The 26,468-nt window shown below is 37.4% G+C and overlaps 1 protein-coding gene across 1 annotated transcript in view; it reads right to left on the reverse strand.

Annotated features, from left to right (window-relative positions):
• Positions 1-5,079: 5,079 nt before the first annotated feature.
• The window catches only part of LOC114708412 (hippocampus abundant transcript-like protein 1), a 44,193-nt gene continuing 22,804 nt past the window's right edge, over positions 5,080-26,468 (reverse strand). Inside the window, exons 3-12 of the mRNA XM_028891677.2 lie at positions 25,565-25,627; positions 25,036-25,163; positions 22,418-22,532; positions 17,118-17,336; positions 15,619-15,732; positions 14,006-14,077; positions 12,213-12,325; positions 9,783-9,880; positions 7,831-7,973; positions 5,080-6,844 (exon numbers count right to left, since the gene is read on the reverse strand). Of these exons, the coding sequence (XP_028747510.1) occupies positions 6,596-6,844; positions 7,831-7,973; positions 9,783-9,880; positions 12,213-12,325; positions 14,006-14,077; positions 15,619-15,732; positions 17,118-17,336; positions 22,418-22,532; positions 25,036-25,163; positions 25,565-25,627 (1,314 nt within the window). The 3' untranslated portion in view covers positions 5,080-6,595. The remainder of the gene's footprint in view (positions 6,845-7,830; positions 7,974-9,782; positions 9,881-12,212; positions 12,326-14,005; positions 14,078-15,618; positions 15,733-17,117; positions 17,337-22,417; positions 22,533-25,035; positions 25,164-25,564; positions 25,628-26,468) is intronic.

Below are 26,468 nucleotides of genomic sequence, written 5' to 3' on the forward strand. Positions count from 1 at the left end.
TGTATGTAGTTTCAATTTTTGTTAAGATTATTATCTTTCCTTCCCTCTAGGCAAAACATGTTTAGTTTTTATTGTATATAGTTTTTACTAGGTTAGGATTAGAACCTTCCTTTTTATTTTAGACAAAAAGGGGGATAAGTTGTGAGAATTCTGCCATTTGGTCCATTGACCAATTGAATGGAGCTATTTGACCTTATGGATATGGTCTTCTCTGAAGATATGTGACCCCTTAAAACCATGAGTCAAGGGTTGCATGCTGTTTTGCTTGGAGCAAGGGCAAGCAGTGGAGAAGCATGGCTTGCCATTTTGTTTCCATCTCCCTTGCGCATGACCAGCAGGGCAACAGCAGTTGAATCAGCAGTGGTGTCTCAACTCTTTTCTGTGTTTTGAGTGTACCTTATTGAATTCATTCCTTAATAAACCTTACCTGGCCCTTACTTCAGTGCCCCACATTAGCTAGGTTCACACACTACTGGATACCTTCCCACTTCCACCACCACACACCTCACACTCTTAGGGATCCAGCCATGTAATTCTTTGCCACACAATAGTCTCTCTATACTCCTAAGTATCAAGCCTAGCTAGACTTTCAGCTAGAATTACACATAAACTGTTAGGGATTAGGCCCTGAAGGTATCTGACCACCATCATACATACATTTCTAGAAACCCAGCCTTGCTGGACTTCCAACCAGCATCTACCAGCCATACACTGTTAGGGTTTTAGGCCATGATAAGACACTTGACTACCACCCAATATACCCTCTTAGGGAATCAGGCCATATGGGATACCCACCACAATCCTGCTACTCTAGGTGTGAGGTTCTGCCAGGTCTCAACCTGTGGTTTAGGACCCCTTTGGGAGTCATATATAAGATACCTTTCATATCAGATATTTACATTATGATTCATAACAATAGTAAAGTTATGAAGCAGCAGTGAAATAATTTTATGGTCAGGGGTCACCAAAACTTGAGGAACTGTATTAAAGAGTTGTGAGATTAGGAAGATTGAGAGCCACTGTGCTAGACCCTTCCTCTTTCTCCACATAAAGTGCTAAGGATACGGGATATGGCTCTGTTGGACATCTCCCCCTCCTCACTTTACCATTCCACATATACGTCTAGTTTTAGAGGCATGCTGGACACACTCCTGCCACTGCCTCACTAAACTTCTAGGTACCTGGATTTCTATCCAGCCTTCCAGGCTGTTGTCCCATATATAACAACAGCTATCAGAAACCACTGGCCACTTTACCTTTACAGCCAGTTCATATACACTGCTAGTTATCAAGCCCTACTAGAGACCCCATCCTCTGATGTCCCATACATACTAGTATTTATCAGTTCCATCCGTCCTATATAAGGTATTGGGTATTAGGCCAAGCTAGACAATCCTTCCTGCCCCCCAGACAAACTACCTGGCACTACCACATATAAGCTTCTACATTATCATTCCCTGATGGACATCTTACCTCTGGGTTGCCATCTCACATACACTGTTATCTTTCAGGATTTGCTTGAACTCCACCCCATCCCCCATCCATGAAAACCTTGCATACCCTGATTCTTAGTAGTATAACAGAGAGCAATGGGTGTTGGTTGATACCTAGTAGGGCTTGGTATAGAGTAGTGTATGTTGGTTGGAAGCAGCAGCAGTGAGATGTCTTGTAGACTATGTTATGTAGTATTTTATGTGAATTTGTTGCACAAATCCTAGTTGATCTTAATAAAAACCTGGAGCCAGATATCAGGGTGAAAGCTGAAAGATCAGAGAATCAGGGCAAGCCACAGCTACCACCTCTTACCTTACCAACTCCTCAGCCTGAAAGAGCCAGAGTTCCTGTCTTCTCCCACTTTATATTCCTTTCTCTGCCTAGCCACATCACTTCCTGTTTCAACCTTCCTAGTGCTGGGATTAAAGGTGTGTGATCCCAAGTGTTGGAATTAAAGGTGTGTGTCACCACTGCCAGGCTATATTTCTCGGGTAGCTCAGTATGGCCTTGAACTCACAGAAATCCAGACGGATCTCTGCCTCTGCCTCCCAAATGCTAGGTTTAAAGGTGTGTGCCACCACTGCCTGGCTTCTATGTTTAATCTAGTGGCTTGTTTTGTCATCTGATCTGCAGGCAAATTTTATTTGTTCAAAGTATCACCACACGAGTTACTGGTCCATAACTACTATCTAGCTGGGCCTGATACCCAAACATATAAGAGATAGTAACAGGAAGGCATTTAGCATGGACCTTAAATTATCAGTGTATGTTGGTCAGCAATAGGTGAAGCATGTCTAGTATGATCTGGTCATACTTAATACTTTATGTGGAAAAGACAGGATATATTTAGCTAGACCTGATACCCACGAGTATGTGAAGTGATGGTGGGGTTGGGGGTGCTCAGCAGGGCCCAATACAAAACACTTTGGGGGGATTTTGGTATGGCAAAGTATTATCTAGCAATGTAGGTGGTGAGTTGTAGACAATGTCCCACAAGCTCTGGTGAATAGTAGAGATGCTTAGCAGCAATGGGGTGAGGTTGTCTAGAAAAGCCTGATACTTAGGAATTTATGTGGACACTGTTTTCGGGGAGGGGGAGCCTTTTGGACTTGAAACAGCACTGTATGTGGGGCTTCAGAGTATCCAGCAGAGCCTGATTCCTAGCAATATATTTGAGCTGCAATGGTAGAGTGGTGGCCAAGAGGGTCTCTTATCTTGTAGCATATATGATGATGTGGTAGATAGGAGTATTCAGAAGGGTCTGAATCTAGTATATGTGAGGTTTTGCCAAAGGACAGTGTCCAGCAAGGGCCTGATAACTAGTGTATTTCAGTTGGCAGAGGCGGCTGTAAGGTTGTCTGATAAGGTCTGATATCCAAAGTGTACGTGGTACAGCTACAGTGGTGAGTTGCCCAGTAAGGCTTAATACTTAAACATTTATATGGGGTGCCAGAAGAGGAGTAACCACATAGAATAAAAACAAGCAGGACAGCAATAGTAGAGGGTATCCAGAACATACAAATGTAGCATAAATTGTTAGGTCTTATTAATAAAAATAAACCTGGAGCCAGGTATTGGGGTGAATGTTGAAAGATCAGAGAAACAGAACCAGCCACAGCTAACCTCACCTTGCCAATTCCTCAGCTGATCTCATTTCCTCAAACTGGAAGCCTCTGTGTCCTCATCCAAATGGATCTCAGCTGAACTGCTGCTCAAAAGCCTAAAAGCTTAACAGACTCTAGTTCCTGGTTTTCACGTCTTATGTACCTTTCTGCTTCCTGCCATCACTTCCTGGGATTAAAGGCATGAGTCACCATACCTGACTGTTTCCAGTGTGGCTTTGAACTCACAGAGATCCAGACAGATCTCTGCCTCCAGAATGCTAGGATTAAAGGTGTGTGTGCCACCATTTTCTGGCCTCTATGTCTATCTAGCGGCTGTTCTGTTCTCTGACCCCAGATAAGTTTATTAAGGTACACAATATATTGGGGGACACAATATCACCACATACAATAATAACACATTCTAGTTATCAGCCCTTGCAGGACACCTCCCACTCTATGTATACTTGAGTTTATCAACCTCTGCTGCATTCCACCTCTGGTACATAAAAGCTTCTAGATATCAGGCTATTGCTCCCTAGTCCATACCCCACATATATTGGTAGCTAACAGGCCCTATGGACTCCTGCTGCTCAGTTGCAGCAGAAGACTCCATTATTTTGGAGATGACCATCAAGAACAGCTGCAGCAGTGGAGTGGAGCCAGCTAGAGCTTAGAAGACAAGCTGTGTGTGCTGCAGAGGGTAGAGGTAGAGAAATGACTCAAGACCCTTGGAGGAGCCCAGATCATGCATGAACCCTGCATTGAACATTGTGCTATTTACACTTTTGGAGCGTGGCTTTGCTTTGATTGTGACTGTGCCTTGGTTCTTCTCTCTTGAAGTAAGAAATTATTTACTTTTGATTTTACAGGAGCCCACAGTTGGGAGACTTTGAATTTTAAAAGACACAGGGTTTTAAATTAAATTTAATGTGTTCAAATTTGTAAAGACTTGGATTTTAAAGTTACTTATATTTTTAATGTGATATCTTGGAGATGAATGCAAAAGGAAAGGTTGTGGCTTAACAGTGGTGGCAATGTGTTTGTCAAGCTGATAAGAGTTCAATGCTGGGTGGTTTCATGTCAACTTGACACAGGCTAAAGTCATTTGAGAGGAAGAAACCTTAATTAAGAAAATCCCTCTATAAGATGGGCTATAGGCAAGTCTGTAGTGCATTTTCTTAATTAGTGGTTGATGGGGGAGGGCCTGGCCCATTATAGGTGGTTGTCATCCCTGGGTTGATGGTACTGGGCTCTGTAAGAAGCCATGAGGAACAAGCCAGTAAGCAGCACCCCTCCATGGCCTCTACATCAAATAGGTTCCTGCTGTGTGAGTTCCTGTCCTGACTTCCTTCAATGATGAACAGTGATATGGCAGTGTAAGCCAAATAAACCCTTTTTTCCACAACTTACTTTTTGGTCATGGTGTTTCATTTCAGCAATAGAAACCCTAAGACAGGTAGTATCCAGCAGGACCTGACACCTAGCAGTGTATTTGGCATAGTGGCCTTGGGTAGAAGTCATCTCCAGAAGGTCTTGATAATGAAGAAGTTTATATATGGTAGTGATAGGAGAGTGTCTAGCAGGCCATATAAATGTATACTGTACAACAGTATGGAGTGTCTGGGTATGGATTTGTGGAAGTGAGTGCAGAGCCCATAAGGCATCACATTTCCTGGAGCTGGATGTGAGTGAAGGATTCTGGGAAATGAACTCTTTCCTCAGCAAGAGCAGCAAGCATTCTCTCCAGCCTCTGGTTTTGTTTTATGTACCTTTTATCTATTAGGAATAGGAGAGAAACTTCTACACCCATAACAGCATTGTTCATGTATGACTTACATGGTAAGGTAGTTTTCAAGGAACTGTTAAAACCCATTTTTTATAAACATTTTTTTAATTAGCTGAAGGATTACTAACTCAGTTATGTTGACAGCTATTCAAAAAGAACCCCAAAAAGTAATGACAGACTTGTTTTTAAGATGTGTAAGTATCCATTGAAAATTTATTATGCATTAGGAAGCTTAACCTAAAAACCAACAGCATAGTAAAGATATGTTATATCTGTTCGTGGCAGAACAGGCATCAAAATATATTTTCCTTTAAATGTATTCAGTCAGTACACAATCCTTTATAAAAGTTGTATATATTTTTCTGTCAACACCTTCATTATTTATATAAATACAAGATTTACACAGCACCCCCATCAAAAAATTAAAACCCTTACAAATATCTACATGTTTTCATACCTATAAAACTTTCAAAGGAGTGCTTTGTTAAAGATAGACCCTAGTTAATGGTCCATTTACTGTGCAGCAAAATATAAAATCTGTAAAGTTTTCTTTGTCCATAAAACACCTCAAAAATTAGCAAGATACTTATCATGAAACTGAGCTTCACTAATCCTTATATTTTTGAAAGGAATTTAATGAGTGCATTCCCATGAGATTCTAAATTCAGAAAAACAGACTGAGATACAGATTAGCTGAAAATGAACACATTCTATATTAACAGTTAAGGCAGGAGTATAGCAAGGAAAACAGAAGTAGGACACAGGAGACATGGGAAGGGGCATCCACTGCTATCTGTTACTCTCAACCCCTTTTAGGAATGTTCAAATTGTTAAAACAAAACAACAGCAAAAAGTTTTCTTGATACTCTGATTTCTTTGCTGCCACTAGAATGCTTCATGGTTGGTTGCTTTGCTTTGAGTAGGATTTTAGTATGTTGCCAAAGCTAGCCCCAAACTTGCAATCCTCCTTTTAAAATCTGTAAGCAGACGAGCTATAGGCTTGATTTTTTTTTCTTCTTCTTCTGTAAAATTACTTTGTATACCAAGAATCTGAGCTGTTTATTCAACATGATTTGAATTTTCTAAGAAAGATTTCCTTTATCTAATAAAGGTGATCATTGACCAACTCTACCAAGGTTCATTTCAAGAAGCTTAAGAAGTAAAGAAAATAAAGAGAAAGCAAAAATAGGTTTTCATCTAACCTTTGGACAAAGTAGATCCCTGATACCAAGTGACTCTTAACAATGGCCACTCATCAACACCTATGGACTAAGAGGAATAATTCACAGAAAAAGAATGAAAGAAGGCAGTTAACAGTATCGTCCCACACCTTCTACCAAAAAAGGGCACAGAAAAATTGCTCTCACTCTTATTCTAGTTACTAAAGGAAAGACAACCTTTCCTACCAGACATGATTTTCTATTAAAGTTTTAAAATCTAAATTCCAGATAACCTTGAGAGTTTCATATTATTTTCAGTGAAGCATTTTCAATCTTTCTTAGAATATATAAACAGGAAGGAAAAGAATGGGAGTAAAGAAACAGGAAGAGGCAGGACAGTGAAGGGCACAGGCATGAGAAGAGTAACTTAAGAAACTTGGCCCAAAGGATGCTGATAGCATTGCCTCTCCAGCACCATGAAGTCTCCAGGTGGTGCAGCTTCCTCCATGGCTCTCAGAGATGGTGTCTGCAGAACCTCCTTTACTGCTGGGTTATAGCTCAGTGCACTGATTTCCAGGCTCTTCAAAGGAGAGCTCCCAGATGCTGCTGTCTTGCAGTAATGGCTCAATGTCCTCATCACTGCCCCGTTCAGGCAGGGTGCTTGGGCTGCCACTGATGCTGCTGTTATGTTTTTGAACTCCACTGGTTTTACGGTATTCGGGGATGAATAAGGCAACCAGAAAAGACATAAGAACTATACAGGCTCCAAACAAAAACGGTGGGCCTGGGATGAAAGCTCCCTGATGGATACAAAAAACAAATGAAGACAGAAGTTTGGTTAAGTTTTTGTTTGTTTGTTTGTTTGTTTGTTTTGCTTTTTAAAGACACAGTCTTGTGCTATTTAGTCCAGTGTGGCCTTGACATCACAACTCCTTTGCTAATATCTCCTAAATGCCAGAATCGTAGGCATGCATTATTATACCCAGCATGGTTAGGCTCTTTTTTTTAAACTCCAAGCTAGTTTTTAGTGATTTTTCTTTAAAATGCCACTATACAGTTAATCGTTTTTCAGTAAGTCTATATTTCATTAATCAAGACAAATTCTGACAGAGTTTAGTGTTTGGAAAATAACTCAAGGCAACCAATCACTGCTTTTTATATAATTGCTAACTAATAGAACCTGGCTTATAAACTTACAGAAGCAGCAATTTTCTTTCTGTAATCTTATCTTGTGAGCTCAGATCATGCATTTCTACATATGAATATTAGTAATTTCAGGTTTGTACAGAACTCCATATTAAATGTTTCTCTTTATAAAAAATGGAAGCACATTAGCTTAATTTTGAGCAAGTTTTTTTTTTTTTTTTTTTTTAAGACAGGGTCTGTTGTATCTCAGGCTGGCCTCATACTTATATAGCTAAAAATGATACTGAACTTTACCTTCTGATTGTTAGAATTACAAGCATGCATCACACTTTTGAGTTTTGTACATTTTAGGCAAGCATCTACCAACTGAGCTATATCCCAAGTCCCCATGGCTAGATTTTTAGGTAATTTCATATCTTATTTAGGTTAAACTTAGATAATAGCATATTATTCATAGTGACTATACAGGTGAAAAGAGAATCTAAATAAGGTACAGATACATTTTAACCCTTTCTGATTCCAAGCAATGAACACAGAATTTGCTGCTGTCAAATGCAATGATAATAAATAGAAATCTAAAGCCGCAAGATTATGCTATAATCAAACAGAACCATTATTATAACACAGATCATCAAATTACCTGTAGGGGATCATCATCAGAATTCAATTCTGGGCCCAACTCATTCAGTTCAACATGGAACATGTAGAATATGAAGCCATACAATGCTGGTCCTAGGCCATTGCATAGCCCTCGTATTCCTGTTACGATCCCCTGGGCAACCCCTAAACCACAACAATGAGAAGGGAGTCAGTCTTCTCAGAAAAGTGCCTCAACATACGGAGCTTATCTAGTACTCTCCATCATATTATGACACATAGATTTAGCTGGACTGAGCCATCATCATAGTACAGTCATTAGAGTTCATCATGATATTTTCATTTATTATACAAATGTTTGCTTGGTTACACTAAGTCTATTTAATAGTACTCTCTGTACTAAGGTGTACAAGGAGAAAAAAATTCAGTTTCTGAAAACCTTTTGTACTAGATCTACCATTTAATGGGAAATAAGAAAATATTAAATTATTATTTCCTTATCAGGTACTTTCAATTTTTCTATTGATTAAGACTTCCTTGCTTGGCTCATTTAGTTGTTCATTTACAATAAAAATATGTCCTCCATTCAGACATCCTTGGCCACATGTGAATATAAAGAGGCTCCCCCTGGCCTTGAGTTACCATCTGCAACCTTTCATCTCATGCATATGTCCACTCAAAAATTCTGGAAGCACCAAATGCTAGATACCTCAACTTTCTAATACAGTAAGCAAAACATGAGTTTGAACCAAATGAATTCAATGGATATTTCTGTAAGCCAAAAACAGGAAAGTATAATAGCATTCATACTCAGCTGAGTTACTGCAGTTAATAGTCACAATTCAAAGGGTGTCACTTAAGTCCATAAATCTAAGAATGGATATGTATAACAGCAAATTCATTATGTGGGAAAATAGATGTAATGATAATGAATAAATTATCTTTTAAAATTTAATTTTTGTTGAAATTTTTAAAAGTCCTGCTAAGAATTTTAAAAAATTTCCCTTTAGGGGAAGAGGTGCAGCCTAGTATATTCTAGACATTGGGTTTGTTACTGGCACCAAACCAAACCACTATGTACATTTGTGTTGTTTTACACACACACACACACACACACACACACACACACACACACACACACACTCCTCTAAAATTCTCCATTTTCCTGAACACAAATGAATATTTACAATGAAATAAAAATATAAAACAATAAATGAGATAAAATCCCCTACTTCCTGACTATAGTAAGGTGTGCTATTAGAAGATGAAGAAAATAAGCCGGGCGGTGGTGGCGCACGCCTTTAATCCCAGCACTCGGGAGGCAGAGGCAGGAGGATCTCTGTGAGTTCGAGGCTAGCCTGGGCTACAAAGCGAGTTCCAGGAAAGGCACAAAGCTACACGGAGAAACCCTGTCTCAAAAAACCAAAAAAAAAAAAAAAAAAAAGATGAAGAAAATAAATCAGAACTGGCTGAAAAGGAAACAGCAGAGGAAGGAAGAATAAAGTTTGCTTTCTACACAGCAGTTCTAACTTACTTCATCTCTCCCTATATCCAATTACTAACAACCAGAGTTTTCTTAATCTCTTTAAAGATCCATTTCTTAAATTAAGCTCCTGAGACCGAATTATTTCAAGTTAACTTTTAGCGACTATGTGGATATTACATTGCTAATTTCCTATTGTTATTTAATATAAATCTGTTGAAATAAGATTATAAGCTGGATAATTCATATGTAATCAGAATTGAGACTAGAAATGGATCTTTTCTATTTCTAACTATTACTAATAACCAGAATGGCTGAGTGTAGATTGCTAAAATGTGAGTGTGAGCAATGAGGAGAACAGAACTTCTGTTCTTGACAAAATGAGTAGGTATGCTCCTGTGAAAGGGTCCCACTGCAGTCAACTGCTCTTGTTATGGAGAATGCAGGATTTCGTATTTCAGGGAAGGGAGGTTCCAGCTGAAGGTACAAAATGCAAGAGGTACAAATCTTACCTTGTTGATCTGACTCTGCATTCCGAGAGATGAGGGCACTGACTGCTGGGAATGTAATGCTGGACATGGCAGCCACAGTTCCTGCTGCCCACATCATCCTGAAAATATTAAGTAAGGCTGTGATGTACTTTTGATCAATACAGTCAGTGGTAACAGTGCAAATGCTTTGTATTTCCTCACGTTTCATTTTATTTATTTTACCCTCTTTTAAAAATGGATTTCCTAGACAAGGCATAGCTTTCTCAGTAATTCCAGTAATCTCAACATCCAAAAGGCATAGGCAGAAGCAGTATAAATTCAAGGCCAGTCTGAGCTACAAAGTAAGTCTCTGTGTCAAAGAATTCACACCACAAATACTGATCAGAGGCTGGGATGCAGAGCAAAGAATATTTTACTTCCTTATTTTACTTCTTCAAAAATCTCTTCTCCCAGGTTGCCCCATTGTCATTTCCAAGTGTAGGCTCAAGTTCTTAAAAGGATGTCTATTCTTTTGTTTTAAATAAATACCACATCTCCATCTGCCCTCCTCACTGACTTTCTCTATTTCTTGAAAATTGATCTTTCACAATTGCCCTTGGGCTGTGTGGTCTGTCAGGCTTGATAGCACTGTCTGTTAGCAAATGAATAAACAACGACTGTTTGCTTCGGACAGTCCTTTTCTCAGTGGGGAAAAAAAAGGTTTATGTGTGAGTCATGAGATGTATGAGAGCTAAAGTAGGTCCAAAGGCTCTTGTGCCCCACTGAGCTCTATTTCCTTGGGGGTGGTCTTTATTGACAATCAAACATTTTATCATCATAAAGTCTTTTTAACACTTAAAGTGTTTTGACTAGACTAGCTAGATACTGGACCAGAGTTCACAGGACACCCTGCCCCCACCCCACACACACATATACACACAAAAATAGAATCATCAATCTCATTAATCTTAGGCAAAATGTAACACAGAACAAATGGTTCAAATGAAATGAAATTCAGAATTTCATATATCTGCTTCCCAACTAACCTCTAACCAATAAAGCATTTCCAAAAGCTCCATTTATGAATGCAAATGAGGACTAATTCATGTCTAAAATGCAGACGGAGACTCTGCAGTATTTGGCAATAAGGCACCTAAGGATACTTGCCATACTAGAAAATGGAACTCAGGACTTTGTGTTCTTTTTTATCAATAGGCCTTAATTTGGCCTTTCTTCCCATTTATAGGAAGCTAAAATATGAATACTTAAAAGAAAATTGATGCAGGATACTTACATGACTTTGGAGGAGATATTGGTATTCATCAACTGATTTATTTTATGATAATTACTGCCTAAGTTAAGTATACCAGCAAAGCATGCTGTAATCTGTTGCTATTCAGTGTCTTTTGTTTTGATTATATGTCATATCCTGAAAGTGGATAAATGTGTTTAAGAAGCAGAAATACAGAGAATAAGAGACAGCAGTGCTCAGCTCTAAACAGGACATCCATATCACACCTAATCCCACAAGGCTCAGGGATCATTCGAAAAAAGGTAAGTTGAAAGATTTTAACAGCCAGAGGTAGTGTACATGTTCAGTGAAGCAGTATTTGCTAGATGTGACAGCACTGTTGCACACATGAACTCACATCAAGACTTGCACAAGATCCAGTCAGCCAAAAGACCAGCATGCATGAAGGAGAGGCTCATGAAGTCCCACCCCAATCAGAGGAGCTATTGACAACTGATGGCTTCTGGGGAAAAGGGGTGGGGGGTGTTAGCTTTCTTCAGGGATGCAGCCCCTGAGAGGTTACTCATGCTTCAGTAGATGTCCTATATCTCTGCATACACAAATAGTACCAAGTGGACACAGTGGGTTTAAAAACAAAAGATCACATGAAGTTAGTGGAAGTGGTGGTGGGCACAGGGGAAAAACTGGAATGGGGGAAATGGGTAATATATCTGATCAAAACATATATACATGTATGACATTCTAAACAATTAAAAGAGAAAGTAAAAACAAAGCCAGACATAGTGGATCAAAACTATAATACCAGCATTCAGCAGGCGTAGGCAGAAGAACTGCTACAAGTTTGAGGCCAGCCTGGGCTACAATGTTTGATTGTTTCAAAAAACAAACACAAACCCACCCACCCTCAAAGAGAGAAAGGAGGGAGAGGAGGAGAGTGTGTGTGGGAGAGGGGGGAAATCACGAGTGCACAAGAACTTTATTGGAGGGCTGGTAGATGACACACATTCAATTAAGCAATGACTCCAGAATTAGTGAAATCTTTACAAGTCATCTGTAATCTTATAGCTCCCATGGGTGAAATGCTGAATACATCAAATAGTGAAGTAACCCTTCTTTTAACATAGTCAAATAGCTTTAGATCCTTTAAGGCTCATCACATCTGTAAATATTCGCTGTTTTGCTTGCTTGTTTTGATAATATGTGAATTAGGGGAGGCTTACCAGGCCTGAGATCCAAAACCATACCAGGCAAGTTGGAACATCTGGAAACCCAAGCCAAGGAGGACAGTATTCTTATTCCCTAGTGAGCTCATCAATTTGCTAAGGAAAACTGTCTGTAAAGGAAAGAAGACAACCTTGAGAAGCCATATGAGCACACATGAATTTGATCACAAATTCAAATTCAGAGCATAAACTCTTTTAGTGAAGTCCACTCACTGATGGAAAAAGACCTTTAAGGGTACACTCTCTGTTTATAACCCACAAGGGCAGGCAGTAGTAGTAACTCTTCAGGGGTGGAGTTCAAGGGCTCCAGTGCTGACCTGGGGCCTAGGGCCTTTGACCTCCTTCCAGAGAATCCTATCTAACTGGTACTCTGCTAGTACCTCCCAAAAGGTTAATACAGCTGCACTCCAGTTATTATGATTGAGAGGATTATACCTTAGTTTTCTTTGGGGAAAAGTCAACAAGCACTTAATGTCCAGCAAGATTTACTATTCACTCATAGTTAACAATTTCACAAAATCAAGAATGATATGAGCTTCGTTTTTAATAAATATATATTCTGTTAAATATAGCTTGTAAGGAGAGTATGGAAAGCAAGATAAAGACACTTACAGGCAAACAGCTACGGTTAATGTAAAAAACAAATGAAAATCATAATCAACTTGGAAGTTTAATATAATTTTCATTTGCTAATACAGCTAAAACAAAAACATGAAGGAAACAGTTTTGTTTCTATGTACTCCTAAGAGCCTTGTCATTCTTTCATTTGGTAGGACCAGTTAGTTTCCCAGACTTCTCATTTCCTCTGCAGAGAGTTAATCACAGGAGAACATGTAGTTTGGCCTAGATAGCCATTTCAAGGGAACAGCCTCAGGGCAATCCGCATAAGCTACAGTGACTGTCCCTGAAGCACAGCAGGACATATACCCTGGATTGACAATCATAATAGGTGGGAAAGGATTTATGGCTATTCACTCACTATATATATTCTAATTTGCAGATTCTTATTTGTTTAGTCCTGGAGACAGAAGGATCTAGAAAACACTTATTTCTATTAATTTTCACCATTAAAGAAACACTGACCCAGCACTCGGGAGGCAGAGCCAGGCAGATCTCTGTGAGTTCGAGGCCAGCCTGGGCTACCAAGTGAGTTCCAGGAAAGGCGCAAAGCTACACAGAGAAACCCTGTCTCGAAAAACCAAAAAAAAAAAAAAAAACCACTGAAACACATTCCGCTGGTTAATTCTGCAGTATCTGATTATTGTTCCTGTGAAATAGTTTTTATACCTATTTGTTGTTACCTGTGTGTACACATGTCCCAGCATGTATATGGAGGTCAGAGGAAAACTTGCAAGAGTCAGTTTTCTCCTTCTACCATGTAGGTTCCAGGAACTGAACTCAGGTTATTGCTTGGCAACAAGCATCTTTTACCAGGTCATTTCACCATCCCCTTAACCCAGTTGTTTTGGAAGTAAGTAAGAAGAATGGATCCAGTGCAAATTACAAATAATATCCTAATGAAATCTCTATGAAGTTCTGTTGAATTCTGAGGACGTTAATATTTTATGAACAACCAGTTCTGTGAGTTGTGTCCCTGTCAGCTTCCTGAATTTGGTGAGGTTCTCTACATGAGCAAGATGTGTCACAGCAGGAGCTAAGCAGCTGAGCCAACAGTGTAGAGAAACTCTTTGAAACTTGTATCCTTGGCTTCCTATAGATCTGAGGTTATCAGGATTGGGGGAGGGGGAAAGCTTTGTCATTTTAAGCCACATGTTGTAAAAAACACTCACCTGAGCCACAATGGACAGAATTCCTACCATAGCTATGAATGCTACAATTTTCACAGATCCAAAACCTATGACCTGTAGAAATGAAAAACAAACAAATCACTTTTATAATAGAGATATTAGAGATATAATTAATAAGAAATGATTTCTTTTTCCTATTAAAACTGACAGGAAAAAATAGTTGAGGAAAGATCAAAAAAGCAGTAGAAATTAGGGCAGTGACAGAGCTGAAACTAATTAACCTGTAATTTATATTTAAATCCGAAATAAAAGTTATAAGTAAGCACAAATTGTGAATTTTTTTGAAAATTTTATTATGCCTATTGTTTAGTATTTCCTTTCTTAATTAGTCTATCCCAGTGTGGCAACAATGAGAGCATACAATTTAGAGAGTGTAAAAGAAAGCAATTAGACTTTTAATATTGCCAAGGTAGAAATGGACTATTAGTGAAGTTAGTAGCTTTTGAGTCTGGTTGCATTTTAAAATTATGTGAGCAACAGAGGAAAGGAAAGAAGGGGAGAAAAGAGAACAATAGGATGCCAGAACTCCCTGAAGACCAATTATATTGGACTCTGAGGTATGGTTCAGAGACAGGTGTGCCGTAAATGCTCCCATATACTTCTACTAAGTAAGCAGCCAAGTCTGACTGGCAATTGATCTCTAAACATCTAATTGTAACAGTAACTATGAAATGACTAATAACTTTTAAAAGGATACATTACTTTGTCTTCTACTGAAATTCTATAAAATACAGGAAAATACACTAAAAATAACTTTATAGATTCTTCTTATTTCATAAATGAGTATCTTCCTCCCAATCACAATTAGATAATAAAAATACTAGAGCTAGAACCTCTGGCTCTTCTATTACTACCTAATCATATTCAATTACAAAATCTGGAACTGGTAGGGTAGCTTATGCCTATAATTTCAGCACTTAGGGAAGTGAAGGCAGCCTATTATCAGCTTTATGCATAACTGCTAAAACATGGAAGCAATAATAAGAGTGAACTTATCATAAACTATAGACTGCATGGTACTTATGTATAAAAGTATATAGGCTCATGAACCGTACAAAATGAACCATTTTGGTACCAGTTGTGTACCTATGGGGAAGAGATATGACAGCTCTTTATCTTCTCTTAATTTGGTTCAACCTAAATCCTATTTTAGACAAGGGTCTCAGAGCCAGACTTGGTGGCGGATAACTTTAATTCCAGCACTCAGGAGACAAAGATAGGTAGATTTCTGTGAGTTTAAGGTTAGCCTGGTCTACACAGTAAATTGTAGGCCAACTGACCAGAATTTTGTTTCCAATAAATTCTCTCTTTATAGGAACTTTTCCACAGTAGATGTCTTACTATGTTCTTCAATCCTGGATATAAGGAACACCCCTGCCTCAGCAAGAAGCTAGGCATGGTTAGACATACCTGTAGTTCCAGTTACTTATGAGGCTATCACTGAAGTCATCATTGGATTACAGGGCCCTACTTTGTGAAGTCTCTAGAAACAAGTTCATATTTCCCTTTCTACAGTGGTTTCCACAACCTATCTTAGACAAATCCAATCTTTGATAATCTACATGTTAAAAGGCTATTAGGGACCTACTACTCACCTGCCTGAGATAGAGAAAAAAGCTTGAATACTGTCCAGCTTCAGGAAGGTATGAGAGAAACACTGTGATGCAGATGAGTAAAACTGTAGAATCTTTTCCAACTTTCTTTAATGACTGGGAATAAGCAGAAAGCAAAAACACAAATGTCAGTGTTCTTGTAATACCGGCTTCACTATTTTCATATATCTCCTTCAAGAGATCCTGAACATCCTATAAACAGGCCCTGAAAAAAAATTTTCTACAGAACTCTCTAAAAAAAATCAATTCTTTCTCTGGATTTATAGAGTAACTTCTTTTAAGTGATTTTAATTACAGGGTTTTCTTTCTTTTTCTGACATAAGGTCTCATGTAGCTAAGGGTGGCCTCATACTTGATATGCAGCTCAGGATGAACTTGATATTCTGATCTTCTTTTCTGCCTCTTCTATAGTTTTCATTATACATAAACTCACTGTATTCTTCAAACTGTAGATAGTCAAGTTGCCCGAAACCAGGACAATTGGTAAGTCTAAAACTTTTATTTGAACAGGAGTGACAAGTGTCACAGCAACAAGGTCACCATCTATAAGCTTTCTATAATCAATGCCCAAAACAACTAACACCTACTGAAACTTTACTACACCAGTTAACTTACACATGTTAACTGGGGTTCTTACAGCTGCCCTGAAAAATAAGCCATAGTAGTTCTATTTTACAGAAATTTCTACATGTAACTTGATCATTACAAGGTCAAAAAAAAAAAAAAAAAATTAACTTGCAGGTTCTCTAGCCCATTCCTGCTTCCTTCCCCAAACCCCTCTCTCACCATCTGACAATATAACTAACACACAAGAGGAACAGAAAAGATCTCTAGGAAGTAATCTTGAGGGATCACTTCAGAAAATAATTTCAAGGGATTAGGGAAATGGTTCAGCTGGTAAAGTGCCTGCTGTACAAATATAAGGAGTATAAGGAGTCAAGTTTGATTTTCAGCACCCACATAAAAAGCCAGGCATTATGGTGCATGCCTATAAAGATCCTTGGTTTGCAGGCCAGGTAGTCTTGCTAGATTGATGAGCTCCAAGTTCAACAGAAACCCCGACTCAAAAAAAAAAATAAAACTAACTGTCATAGAGGAAGACATCAGACATCTACCCCTGGCCTACAAAGCTCACACAATGTGGTTTACAATTGTTCTATAGAAGTAGGTGTGGCAGGGGGAGAGAGAGAGAGAGAGAGAGGTAGAAAAACTTTTCTAGCACTATTTCTTGTTAGTGTGATATACTTCCTACTACCTCCCTCTCCAACTATCTTCATTCATTTTATTAAATGATAAAAACAACCTTGTCCTTGAGGGTAATATTTTGTCTCTTACGATTTACACAGCTTAATTATATATCTCAGTCTCTCAGCCTCTTACTTGTAATTAAAGTTTTACACACATACACACACACACACACACACACACACACACACACACACACACACACACGAAGTAAGTATTTTCATGTCTTAATTTACCGCAAAAGGATCTGCTTGTTTCCAAGAAATCTGAGCTCCCCAGGAAGCAGGTCTAATTTTGTCTGGTAGAGATTCTGGAACTGCCACCAAAATGAAGCAGATGTCTAGGAGAGCCACCACTGTGGCTACCAGCACAACAAGGCTGTCTCCATAATTTGCAGAGAGGTATGTTCCAATGGCTGGGCTGCTAACCAGACTAGCTGCAAAGGTGGCTGAGACCTATGGGAAAAAGCACAGTCATTTAAGATCCTAAATATGAACATCAGTGGAGAGAACAAGCTCTTACCCAGAGTCCCATTTGCTGCAGGTATACAGCCAGATATCCTCTTCCCCTTTTCCCCCCTAAGATTTATTTTATGAGTATTTTGCTTGAGTGAATGCCTGGTACCCACAGAGGTCCGAAGAGGAACTGGAGATATGGATGGTTATGAGTAGTCCTCCACAAAAACAATTGCTCTTAATTGCCAAGCCATCGCTCCTTCTCTTAGATTCAGCAAGACAAATGTGTTGCACACAAATCTTAAGAATAAAAGAGGGCCAGGCGATGGTGGTGCATGTCTTTAATCTCAGCACTTGGGAGGCAGAGCCAGCCAGATCTCTTGGAGGCTAGCCTGGTCTACAGAGCAAGATACAGGACAGGCACTAAAACTACACAGAGAAACCCTGTCTCGAAAGAAAGAAAAGAAAGAAAGGAAGGAAGGAAGGAAGGAAGGAAGGAAGGAAGGAAGGAAGGAAGGAAGGAAGGAAGGAAGGAAGGAAGAAAGAAAAGAAAGAAAGGAAAGAAAGAAAGAAAGAAAAGAAAAGAAAGAAAGAAAGGAAAGAAAAGAAAAGAAAAGAAAGGAAAGGAAAGAAAGGAAAGGAAAGAAGGAAGGAAGGAAGGAAAGAAAGAAAGAAAGAAGGAAGGAAGGAAGGAAGGAAGGAAAGAAAGAAAGAAAGAAAGAAAGAAAGAAAGAAAGAAAGAAAGAAAGAAAGAAAGAAAGAAAGAAAGAAAGAAAGAAAGAAAGAAAGAGAAGGAAAGCAAGTTTGCTTAAAAACATATTCACCCACTGTTAACAAAGTAGAGATATTCTGGGGAGCTATAATTAAAATATGATATAAATTAACACTGTAGAAGCTTTCCTCATAAAACATTCACTGGTTTTATTTGTTTAATTGGAAAACAGAGATCTGCAAAGAAGGTCATGAAAACAATTCCAGCAGGGCTCAGTGGCATGGTGCTTGCCTAACATGAGGCATGGTAGTTCATGCCTGAAATTAAGTACTTAGGAAGGCCAGTTCATCCAAAAACACTGTATTTTCCCACATACCCATTTATCTCTTTATGACCATTTCATTATTACAGTAGGTGAGGGGAGGTAGCTGGTTTTAAGAGAAAAAGTTGTAAGCAAAATAAATACACTAATAAAAATAAAAAAATGAAAATAAAAAAGGCTGCGGATATATACCTAAGTGATAGACTGTTTGGCTAGCATATGCAAGACCCGGGGTGTGATCATTAGAACCACTCATACTAACACCCACACAAAAGAAAAAAAAAAAAAAGATTTGTGGAAAGGTTGAAGCTTTCTGGTTAGAGGCCACAGCTGGTGAGCCTTATTACACGCACCCCTATGTTCTCCATTTAGAAATACAATGTAGATATTCATTCTCTAAATTATAAGCAGATTAGAGTACCAAAAACATACCGATAAGATAGTAAAACTAGAAGATTCTATTAGAAACAAAAAAAAAAAAAAATCACGTAAGGACTCAGTGAGTTAAGGGGAAAAAAAATTATAAAGAGGAAAAGAAACACTAGAAATCATTGTATCTGTAAGCCAATGACATTTTTGTATCATCTATTATCTCACAATTGAATATAAAAATATAATACATATAAAACTAATGTTACATTAAAAAGCTTTAAAAGCCAAAAACAACAGAAAAAAGACTTCTGGAGTGGGATATAAAGATATGGAGGAGGAGAATTGCCGGGTGGTGGTGGCTCACACCTTTAATCCCAGCACTCGGGAGGCAGAGGCAGGCGGATCTCTATGAGTTCGAGGCCAGCCTGGGCTACCAAGTGAGTTCTAGGAAAAGGCGCAAAGCTACACAGAGAAACCCTGTCTCGAAAAAAAAAAAAAAAAGATATGGAGAATTTTAATTTAGGAAATATAAATTCCTGAAACTCAGTATTTATCAAGTATGTGATGATGACAGAGATCTTACCACTTTATTTGAAAAAGTCCAGGCAGCCACATAACTGCATCACAAATTGCAAAGACATGCAAACAGCTATGGGAACAGTGCTATACTCTTTTCAGTTGCTATGTGAGCACTAACTAGGGTAGCACCCTCAAGTATTAAGGAAACAATGTTACTTAGGTTTTTATGAGGTCACAGATCTCAGCTCCTGAGAATACTGCTAAGTGGGTTACTTTATGGTTCACAAGGACAATACTTTTGCAGTTTTTGTTTAAAATTATCTATACCCACAGTTAACAACAATCATTAAGACTCTGTTGTGGTGAAGTCATACCACAGATTGATTTTCCAGATGCAGTGAGGAGTAACTTACCAAGAGTATAACTCATTGCTATGACCCTTAAAGAACCTCTTTCTTGGTTTCCTGAAGGAGTTTCAGAAAGGAATGCATATTTTAATCTAAACTGGATATGAAAAGTACCCTTTAGAATTTATTTAACACATCCTGAAAATAATGGGCAGGAAATTCTCTGCAAGCTAGCTAGGCTGTAAGGGAGTTAGTGGCAAAGTCTTAGGCCTGAGACAAACTCTGCAGAAGCTAAAGAGATCACATTTTAGAACGACGCTGTATTAGCTGAGACGTTCACTCACTGGCTTCTTGCCATGTCCCATGAGTAAGCACTAATCCTAACTGCCATCAACAACGAGAAACTGAGCTAGTGATTAAGTAATTACATGACAGTCACTTCTGGTGACTATCAAAACCTTTTTCATAATTAGCACGAAATTATTTTTCCACTGAAAGCAAAAAATAAACAGCTTCGAAAAATTCCCCCATAAGAAAAAGACAAACAGGGCTGACAAGATAGCTCAGCAGCTAAGGGTATTTGCTGCACAGGCATGGTAACCAGAGTTTGATTCCCAGGACATGACAGAAGAGTAGTGACTTCTGAAAATTGTTCTCTGACTGCCACATGCATGCTATGTCATTTGAACACAAATACAAACACAAACAAACACACACACACACACACAAAGTAAATGCCAAGAAAGGGAAAAATGTTTAACCTTTTAAGGAAACAAAATGTCTAGTCGGTCAGACATAATATGATGTATATATATCGAAACCTTACATGAGCGATCTTCCATTAATATGTTCAAGTGTTATGTTCTCATGTATCCATTAACATTTTTATAGTCTAATAACACTGTGGGGAAATTAGTATGTATGTCCACAGATATTTCCCATGATGGAGAAGGTGGAGTAGAAAGCTGAACTACTATAAGGTATAGGATCTTGGTGTTCTTCACAGCTCTGATGGCTGACACTTACAGCCCACCTTGAATATTTTTCCTTCTTCGTAGCCTTCTTATTCACTTTTTCCTCTATCCTGCACAGTATTACACAAGTGCCTTCAATTTATGATGAAGCATGAATAATATTCACAGGCGATAGGAAGGGAGAGAGTGAGCAGGCAGTAGTCAGAGGGGAAAGAGAAGTTTTCTAATCATTGGTATCTGAAGTCAACAAAATAAAGTTGCTGTGGGATGTTCTGTATGTCCTGTGGGAGCCTGTTCTTGGGTTCCTTGTGGCTTTACCCAGCAGGTCCGCATAGAGGATGATTAGGACCATGGGCCTGAGAGCAGGTGTCTGAGATGGTCTGCACTTGGCTGTGCTGGGGGATGGTCTGTATGGCAAATGGGTTGCTCTGATTGGCAGTGGCTAGGCAGGAAGTATAGGCGGGACTAACAGAGAGGAGAAATAAAAGATCAGGAAGGCAGGAGTCACTGCCTGGAGCTGCCGCCAGGACAAGGAAGATGTAAAGTACCGGTAAGCCATGAGGCAAGATATAGATTTGTGGAAATGGATTAATTTAAGCTGTAAGAACAGTTAGCAAGAAGCCTGCCACGGCCATACAGTTTGTAAGCAATATAAGTCTCTGTGTTTACTTGGTTGGGTCTGAGTGGCTGTGGGACTGGCAGGTGACAAAGATTTGTTCTGACTGTGGGCAAGGCAGGAAAACTCTAGCTACATAAAGTGTTTTGTGGAACAGTAGTAACTTACATAAAACTGATCACTGAATGTACTCATTTAATCAGCCAATAGGAATGAGTACTTAACTATTCTAAGAAGCAGTATTATAAGAAAACGGTACAAGAAAGAAAATAATTACCTGGGTTTCTGGCATTTATCCTCCTTTAATCTACTACTCTCCACTGTCTGGCCAGATCACTTTTCTTCTTACAAAGTACACATATATCCCAGATGTTGAACATGTGTCTACAATTGCTCATCAATGTGAGTACATGCTATCTTATTTCTAAACCATTTCAAAGTACCTTGCAGAAGGCAGATCTCTGAGTTTGAGGCCAGCCTGGCCAGCCAGGGCTACATGGTAAAACCCTGTCTTAAAAAATAAAAAATGAAAAAAAAAAAAAAAAAAAAAAAAAGGGAAAGAAAAGTTAACTTGCAAAGATGTGATCTTCTGCCCTTCTGGCCCAAAGTGCTTCTGCTATCTTCTAATAGTTCTTTCTTCTCCTATATAACTACAATATCATTATCATTACTGAGTGAATGAGATTGTCTAATGTTAAATTATCAAAAAAAAAAATGTCTCTTAAAACTTTTGATATTTATAACAACCATTTGCCAAATGAATAGCCTTTTGTTTTCTATAGTGTTATATCTCAAATGAGTGCCTGAGACACATTGTTGAGATTCGCATATTTCTTAAATCTATTTCTGATGTTATTTTAAACATCAATTTCTTGTCAATTTTTAATAGATTGCTATTTATTACTCTAGGTTTTATAAAGTCTATAAGCTGGGCATGATGATGCATGCCTATAATCCTAGCACTCTGGAAGTGGAGAGAGGAGAACTGGAGTTCAAGGTGATCCTCAGATACTGAGTTTGAGCCTAGCCTGTCCTATCATAAAATAACAAAAATTTCTAAGACAGGTAAATTGCTACACAAAACAATAAATTACTAGCCAATACAATAATATAACCCCAGCCCTCAAGGACTATGAAAGGAAGATTCTAAGTTTGAAGTCAACTTGGCCTATGTAAGTTTTTGTTTCAAAACAATCAAACAAAAAGTTTACCATCTTACCCATCCATAAGCAGTACTTCTTTCGTGCTCTTGAGTGAAGTCAGCTACATAGGCAAATATTACAGAGAAAGTGACTGAGAAGACTCCAGATACAGAAATCATGCCAAAATACCACCTATAAAAAGATTGTTTAAAAAAAAAATGATTAACAACATCATTTTCTAATAACTGAAAGATTATTTTAATTGCTCAAGAGTTTTATAATCAAAATCAAAGACATCATGTGGCTATTACAAACTAATGAAAATAAACTCAGGTATCTATATATATTTAAAGATAAATATAAAATTAACTGGAGTTTTGTCAATACTGAAAGGAGTACATGTTGACCTAAAAAAATGGCAGAAGAGAACAAAAAAGGAAGAGATTAAATAAAAGTTATAGTTTTAAGTATAGCTGTAATTTTAAAGGTAGGAAATACAATAATGTTTCAAATTTATAACAAAAAATGTTAATATAATTCAAACCAAAAATTTCTATAATATGCATAAATATATTGAAAAACATCCACAAATAGCAAAAGTCAGAATATTACAGAACACAAAGTGGAGTTTATTCTATGATGTAAAGATATTTTAATATTAAAAAAATTACTAAGTAATTCCTTTAACAGTCAGTAATATAATTAACCATGTTAATAGTCTTTATAATTTTTTAATTTAGCTATTACTGTTAATTGAATCTCTCTATGTATATGATGTGAGAAAGTACAGCCATGCATGTGGCATCATATCCTGTGCAGGTCAGAAAAGAGTTGGTTCTCTCCTTCCACTATGGATTCACGCTTAGACATCAAATGTTTTTACTCACTGAGCCATCTCACAGGCATTTTAACAGTCTTAAGGGGACAAAAAACAAAACAAAGCAAAACAAACGACCCTCTCCCATTTATGCTAAAAGCTATCTAACATCTCATATCTAATTCTGATATCTAATTAATAAATCTTTATTGTAAAAGTGAAAACCCTTGAATAAAATAGAAATAAAGGGCTGAAGAGATACACTGGCTGCTTTTCCAGGACCAGGCTCAATTCCCAGCAACCTTATGGTTGCTCACAATTGTCTGTCTCTCCAATCCCAGGGGATCCAACATCATCTTCTGCCCTCTTTAGACACCAGGCACCAACATGGTGCATAGACATACATAAAGGCAAAGTACTCATTCACATTATATTTTAAAGAAAAATAAAAAAACGAAGAAAGAAAGAAAGAAAGAAAGAAAGAAAGAAAGAAAGAAAGAAAGAAAGAAAGAAAGAAAGAAAGAAAGAAAGAAAGAAAAGGCTACTTGAGGCCTAATGACAAAAAAATTACAAGTCTTTACAAAATAAAAGAAAATCCCACAATCATAACTTTAGTTAAACACTATTAGTTAAGATTTTAAAAAGCAGTAAAAAGCATAAAACTAAAAGGAATAAGGTAAAATTATTTATATTAATTAAATTATGACATCAATATACCTAGAAAAGCAAGCAATTAGGATAAAAGGCTATTTTGTATTATAACAAATGAATAGAATATATAAGAATAAAACTAACAAATATCCAAGATTTAAATAAATATTAAGCTAACAAAGGGAACTTAAAAAAATTCTCTAATTTATCAGAAAGACATGATGATACATTAGTATTCTACAAGAATTGACTACTTGGTAGAAGATAAAATTATTATGGTGTCCAACAAATTTACAAATATTAACAAGAATTCCTGATAATCATATGAAAGTATTTTCACACAGCAAGAGCATCTCAGGATCAAGAATACTGGCTAAGATACTATCCCATGGTTTAAAAATAAAAAATTAAAACTAAAAATAAAGGAAAACAAAAAAGCTTGAGCAAATCCTAACATTTCTGTGGAAATTAAATTACCTGGATTCACCATACTGAAGAGGAAAAATTAATTCAAATTCATATCATGATTTAGAATAAGCTAAGGGTTTTTATGGAATATACAAATAGTGACTCCTATATATTCTTATATAAACAATGCTCATTCAGTGCCACAATGCAATGAGATGACAAAAATAATACATTCACAAAGTCAGCCAAGCCACAGTAGTGAGGGCAGGAGCTGTTAGTGCACCTTCAGCATTGACCTCCTAAAACTGACATCCCAACATCTACAGCTTCTCCTAGAGACACCTTGAATTTTTTCAACTAAGTCGAGTAGTTTACTTTGGAATTGTTAAAGAGTGCTCTGTAGATCAAAGTAAAGGGTGAGTTCATAAATGATTGGGATTGAAATGTTTTGGATTTTTTTCCTTTTTGAATTTGGCATATGTATGATGAGATATCCTAAAAATAGGACCCAAGTGTAACATGGAAATTATCCATATTCTACATACTCCTTATACACATAGTTTAATACACATAGTCTAATAGTCATTTTATTCAATATTTGAAATTCTGCATTATTTTTATTTTATACTTGTTCATTATAAGGTAAACTTTGTATACACTTGAATCAATCAGATTTGTGTTATGTCAGCGATCAAAAAGTTTAGGATTTTAGATCATTTCACATTTTGGATATTTGGATTAGGAGTGGTGGCCAACCTGTTTTTATTTACATAGGACTCAAAACAGACCAGTATGACAGTGAAGAGTTCAGCAACTCACCAAGGGCTGATCCTCATCAGTGGGATAGGGAAGCAGGTAAAGAAGACTGTGCCAAGGAGAAAGGGCTTCCTGCCCAATACATCTGAGAGAGCTCCTATGAGGGGAGCACTCAGAAAAGAGAGCAGGCCCTAGAGAACAAACAGAAGCAAAGGTTAGATTTAAAATATGATCCCTCTATTATAATTCTTTCTTTCTATATGTATTAATTAATGTTGCTTAAATTAATAAGGTATAATTTTAATTTGAATTATGTTGTTTAACACACAGTATAATGCACAAATATCATATAAGCTTGAAGGGCTAAATAGAACTGTTGCCTGGCAGAGCAATTAAAGGTTTATATAATAATTAAACATTTGAAGATTGTTATGTATATACAGATAAAAATGACCTAAGTCATTTAGCGTATTCACTGGGCTTTTTAATGTTAAATTATTTTATACCTTATAAGCATTTGTGTTGAATTTTATTCTGACTTAGTAGGGATTCCTAGTTTTGGTTCATTATAATTTTACACAATTTTTCTTACCTTTACACCTTGAATGAGACCATTCATGAGGAATGTGTGTTGAGGAAACGTTTCATGTAAAACCTATAAAGGCAAACAAACATCAAGACATATTCAAATATAAATTTAAGATAAAGATCCCCACCTCTATTACTGGAAGACTAAACAAGATGAACTGTATAAAATTATAAAATATTAATGAATTCTTAACAACAATGACAAAAACCACTCCAGAAAGAGCTATAAAGTAAAATCTTGTCTCTCAAAAACAAAATAAAAAACACAACACCTTGAAGCCATGAAAAGTTAGTAACACTTTTGCTTAAATAATAAAACACTAAGGTAAGAACCAGACAAGGTAAGCCCTAGCACTCATAGATGCTTTGGTCATAAAATATTTAGAGCATAGTGTACCCATGAAGTCCAGAGGAAGGCATCTGATATCCCAGGGCTGGAGTTATAGACAGTTCTAAGTTGTAACGTGGATGCTGGAACTCAATCCTAGGTCTTTTGAAAGAGCAACAAATACCCATAACTGCTGAGCCATCCCTCCAGCCCCTTTAACTATTCTTAGGAAGGAATATCCATCCATCCATCCATCCATCCATCCATCCATCCATCCATCCATCCATCTCTCTCTCTCTCCCATCCCTATACAGAGCATTGTGTTTCATTTTTTTTCTTTACAAATAACGGTTAAAGTATTAATAGAAGATGTTGACAGAGAACTTTCAATAAATTAATTTTCCAGATCTCTAAAACTCTTAAATGAAAGGAAAAACAAAACAAAAACAGCTATAAGGAATGCATTATTAAAATCAGTCACACACACACACACACACACACACACACACACACACACACACACCAAAAACAAAAACAAAAAACCAACAACTCTCCCAGATATATTGTTGTCAATGCCTTT

Source organism: Peromyscus leucopus, chromosome 5 (genome assembly GCF_004664715.2).
Source record: "Peromyscus leucopus breed LL Stock chromosome 5, UCI_PerLeu_2.1, whole genome shotgun sequence".
NCBI lineage: Eukaryota > Metazoa > Chordata > Mammalia > Rodentia > Cricetidae > Peromyscus > Peromyscus leucopus.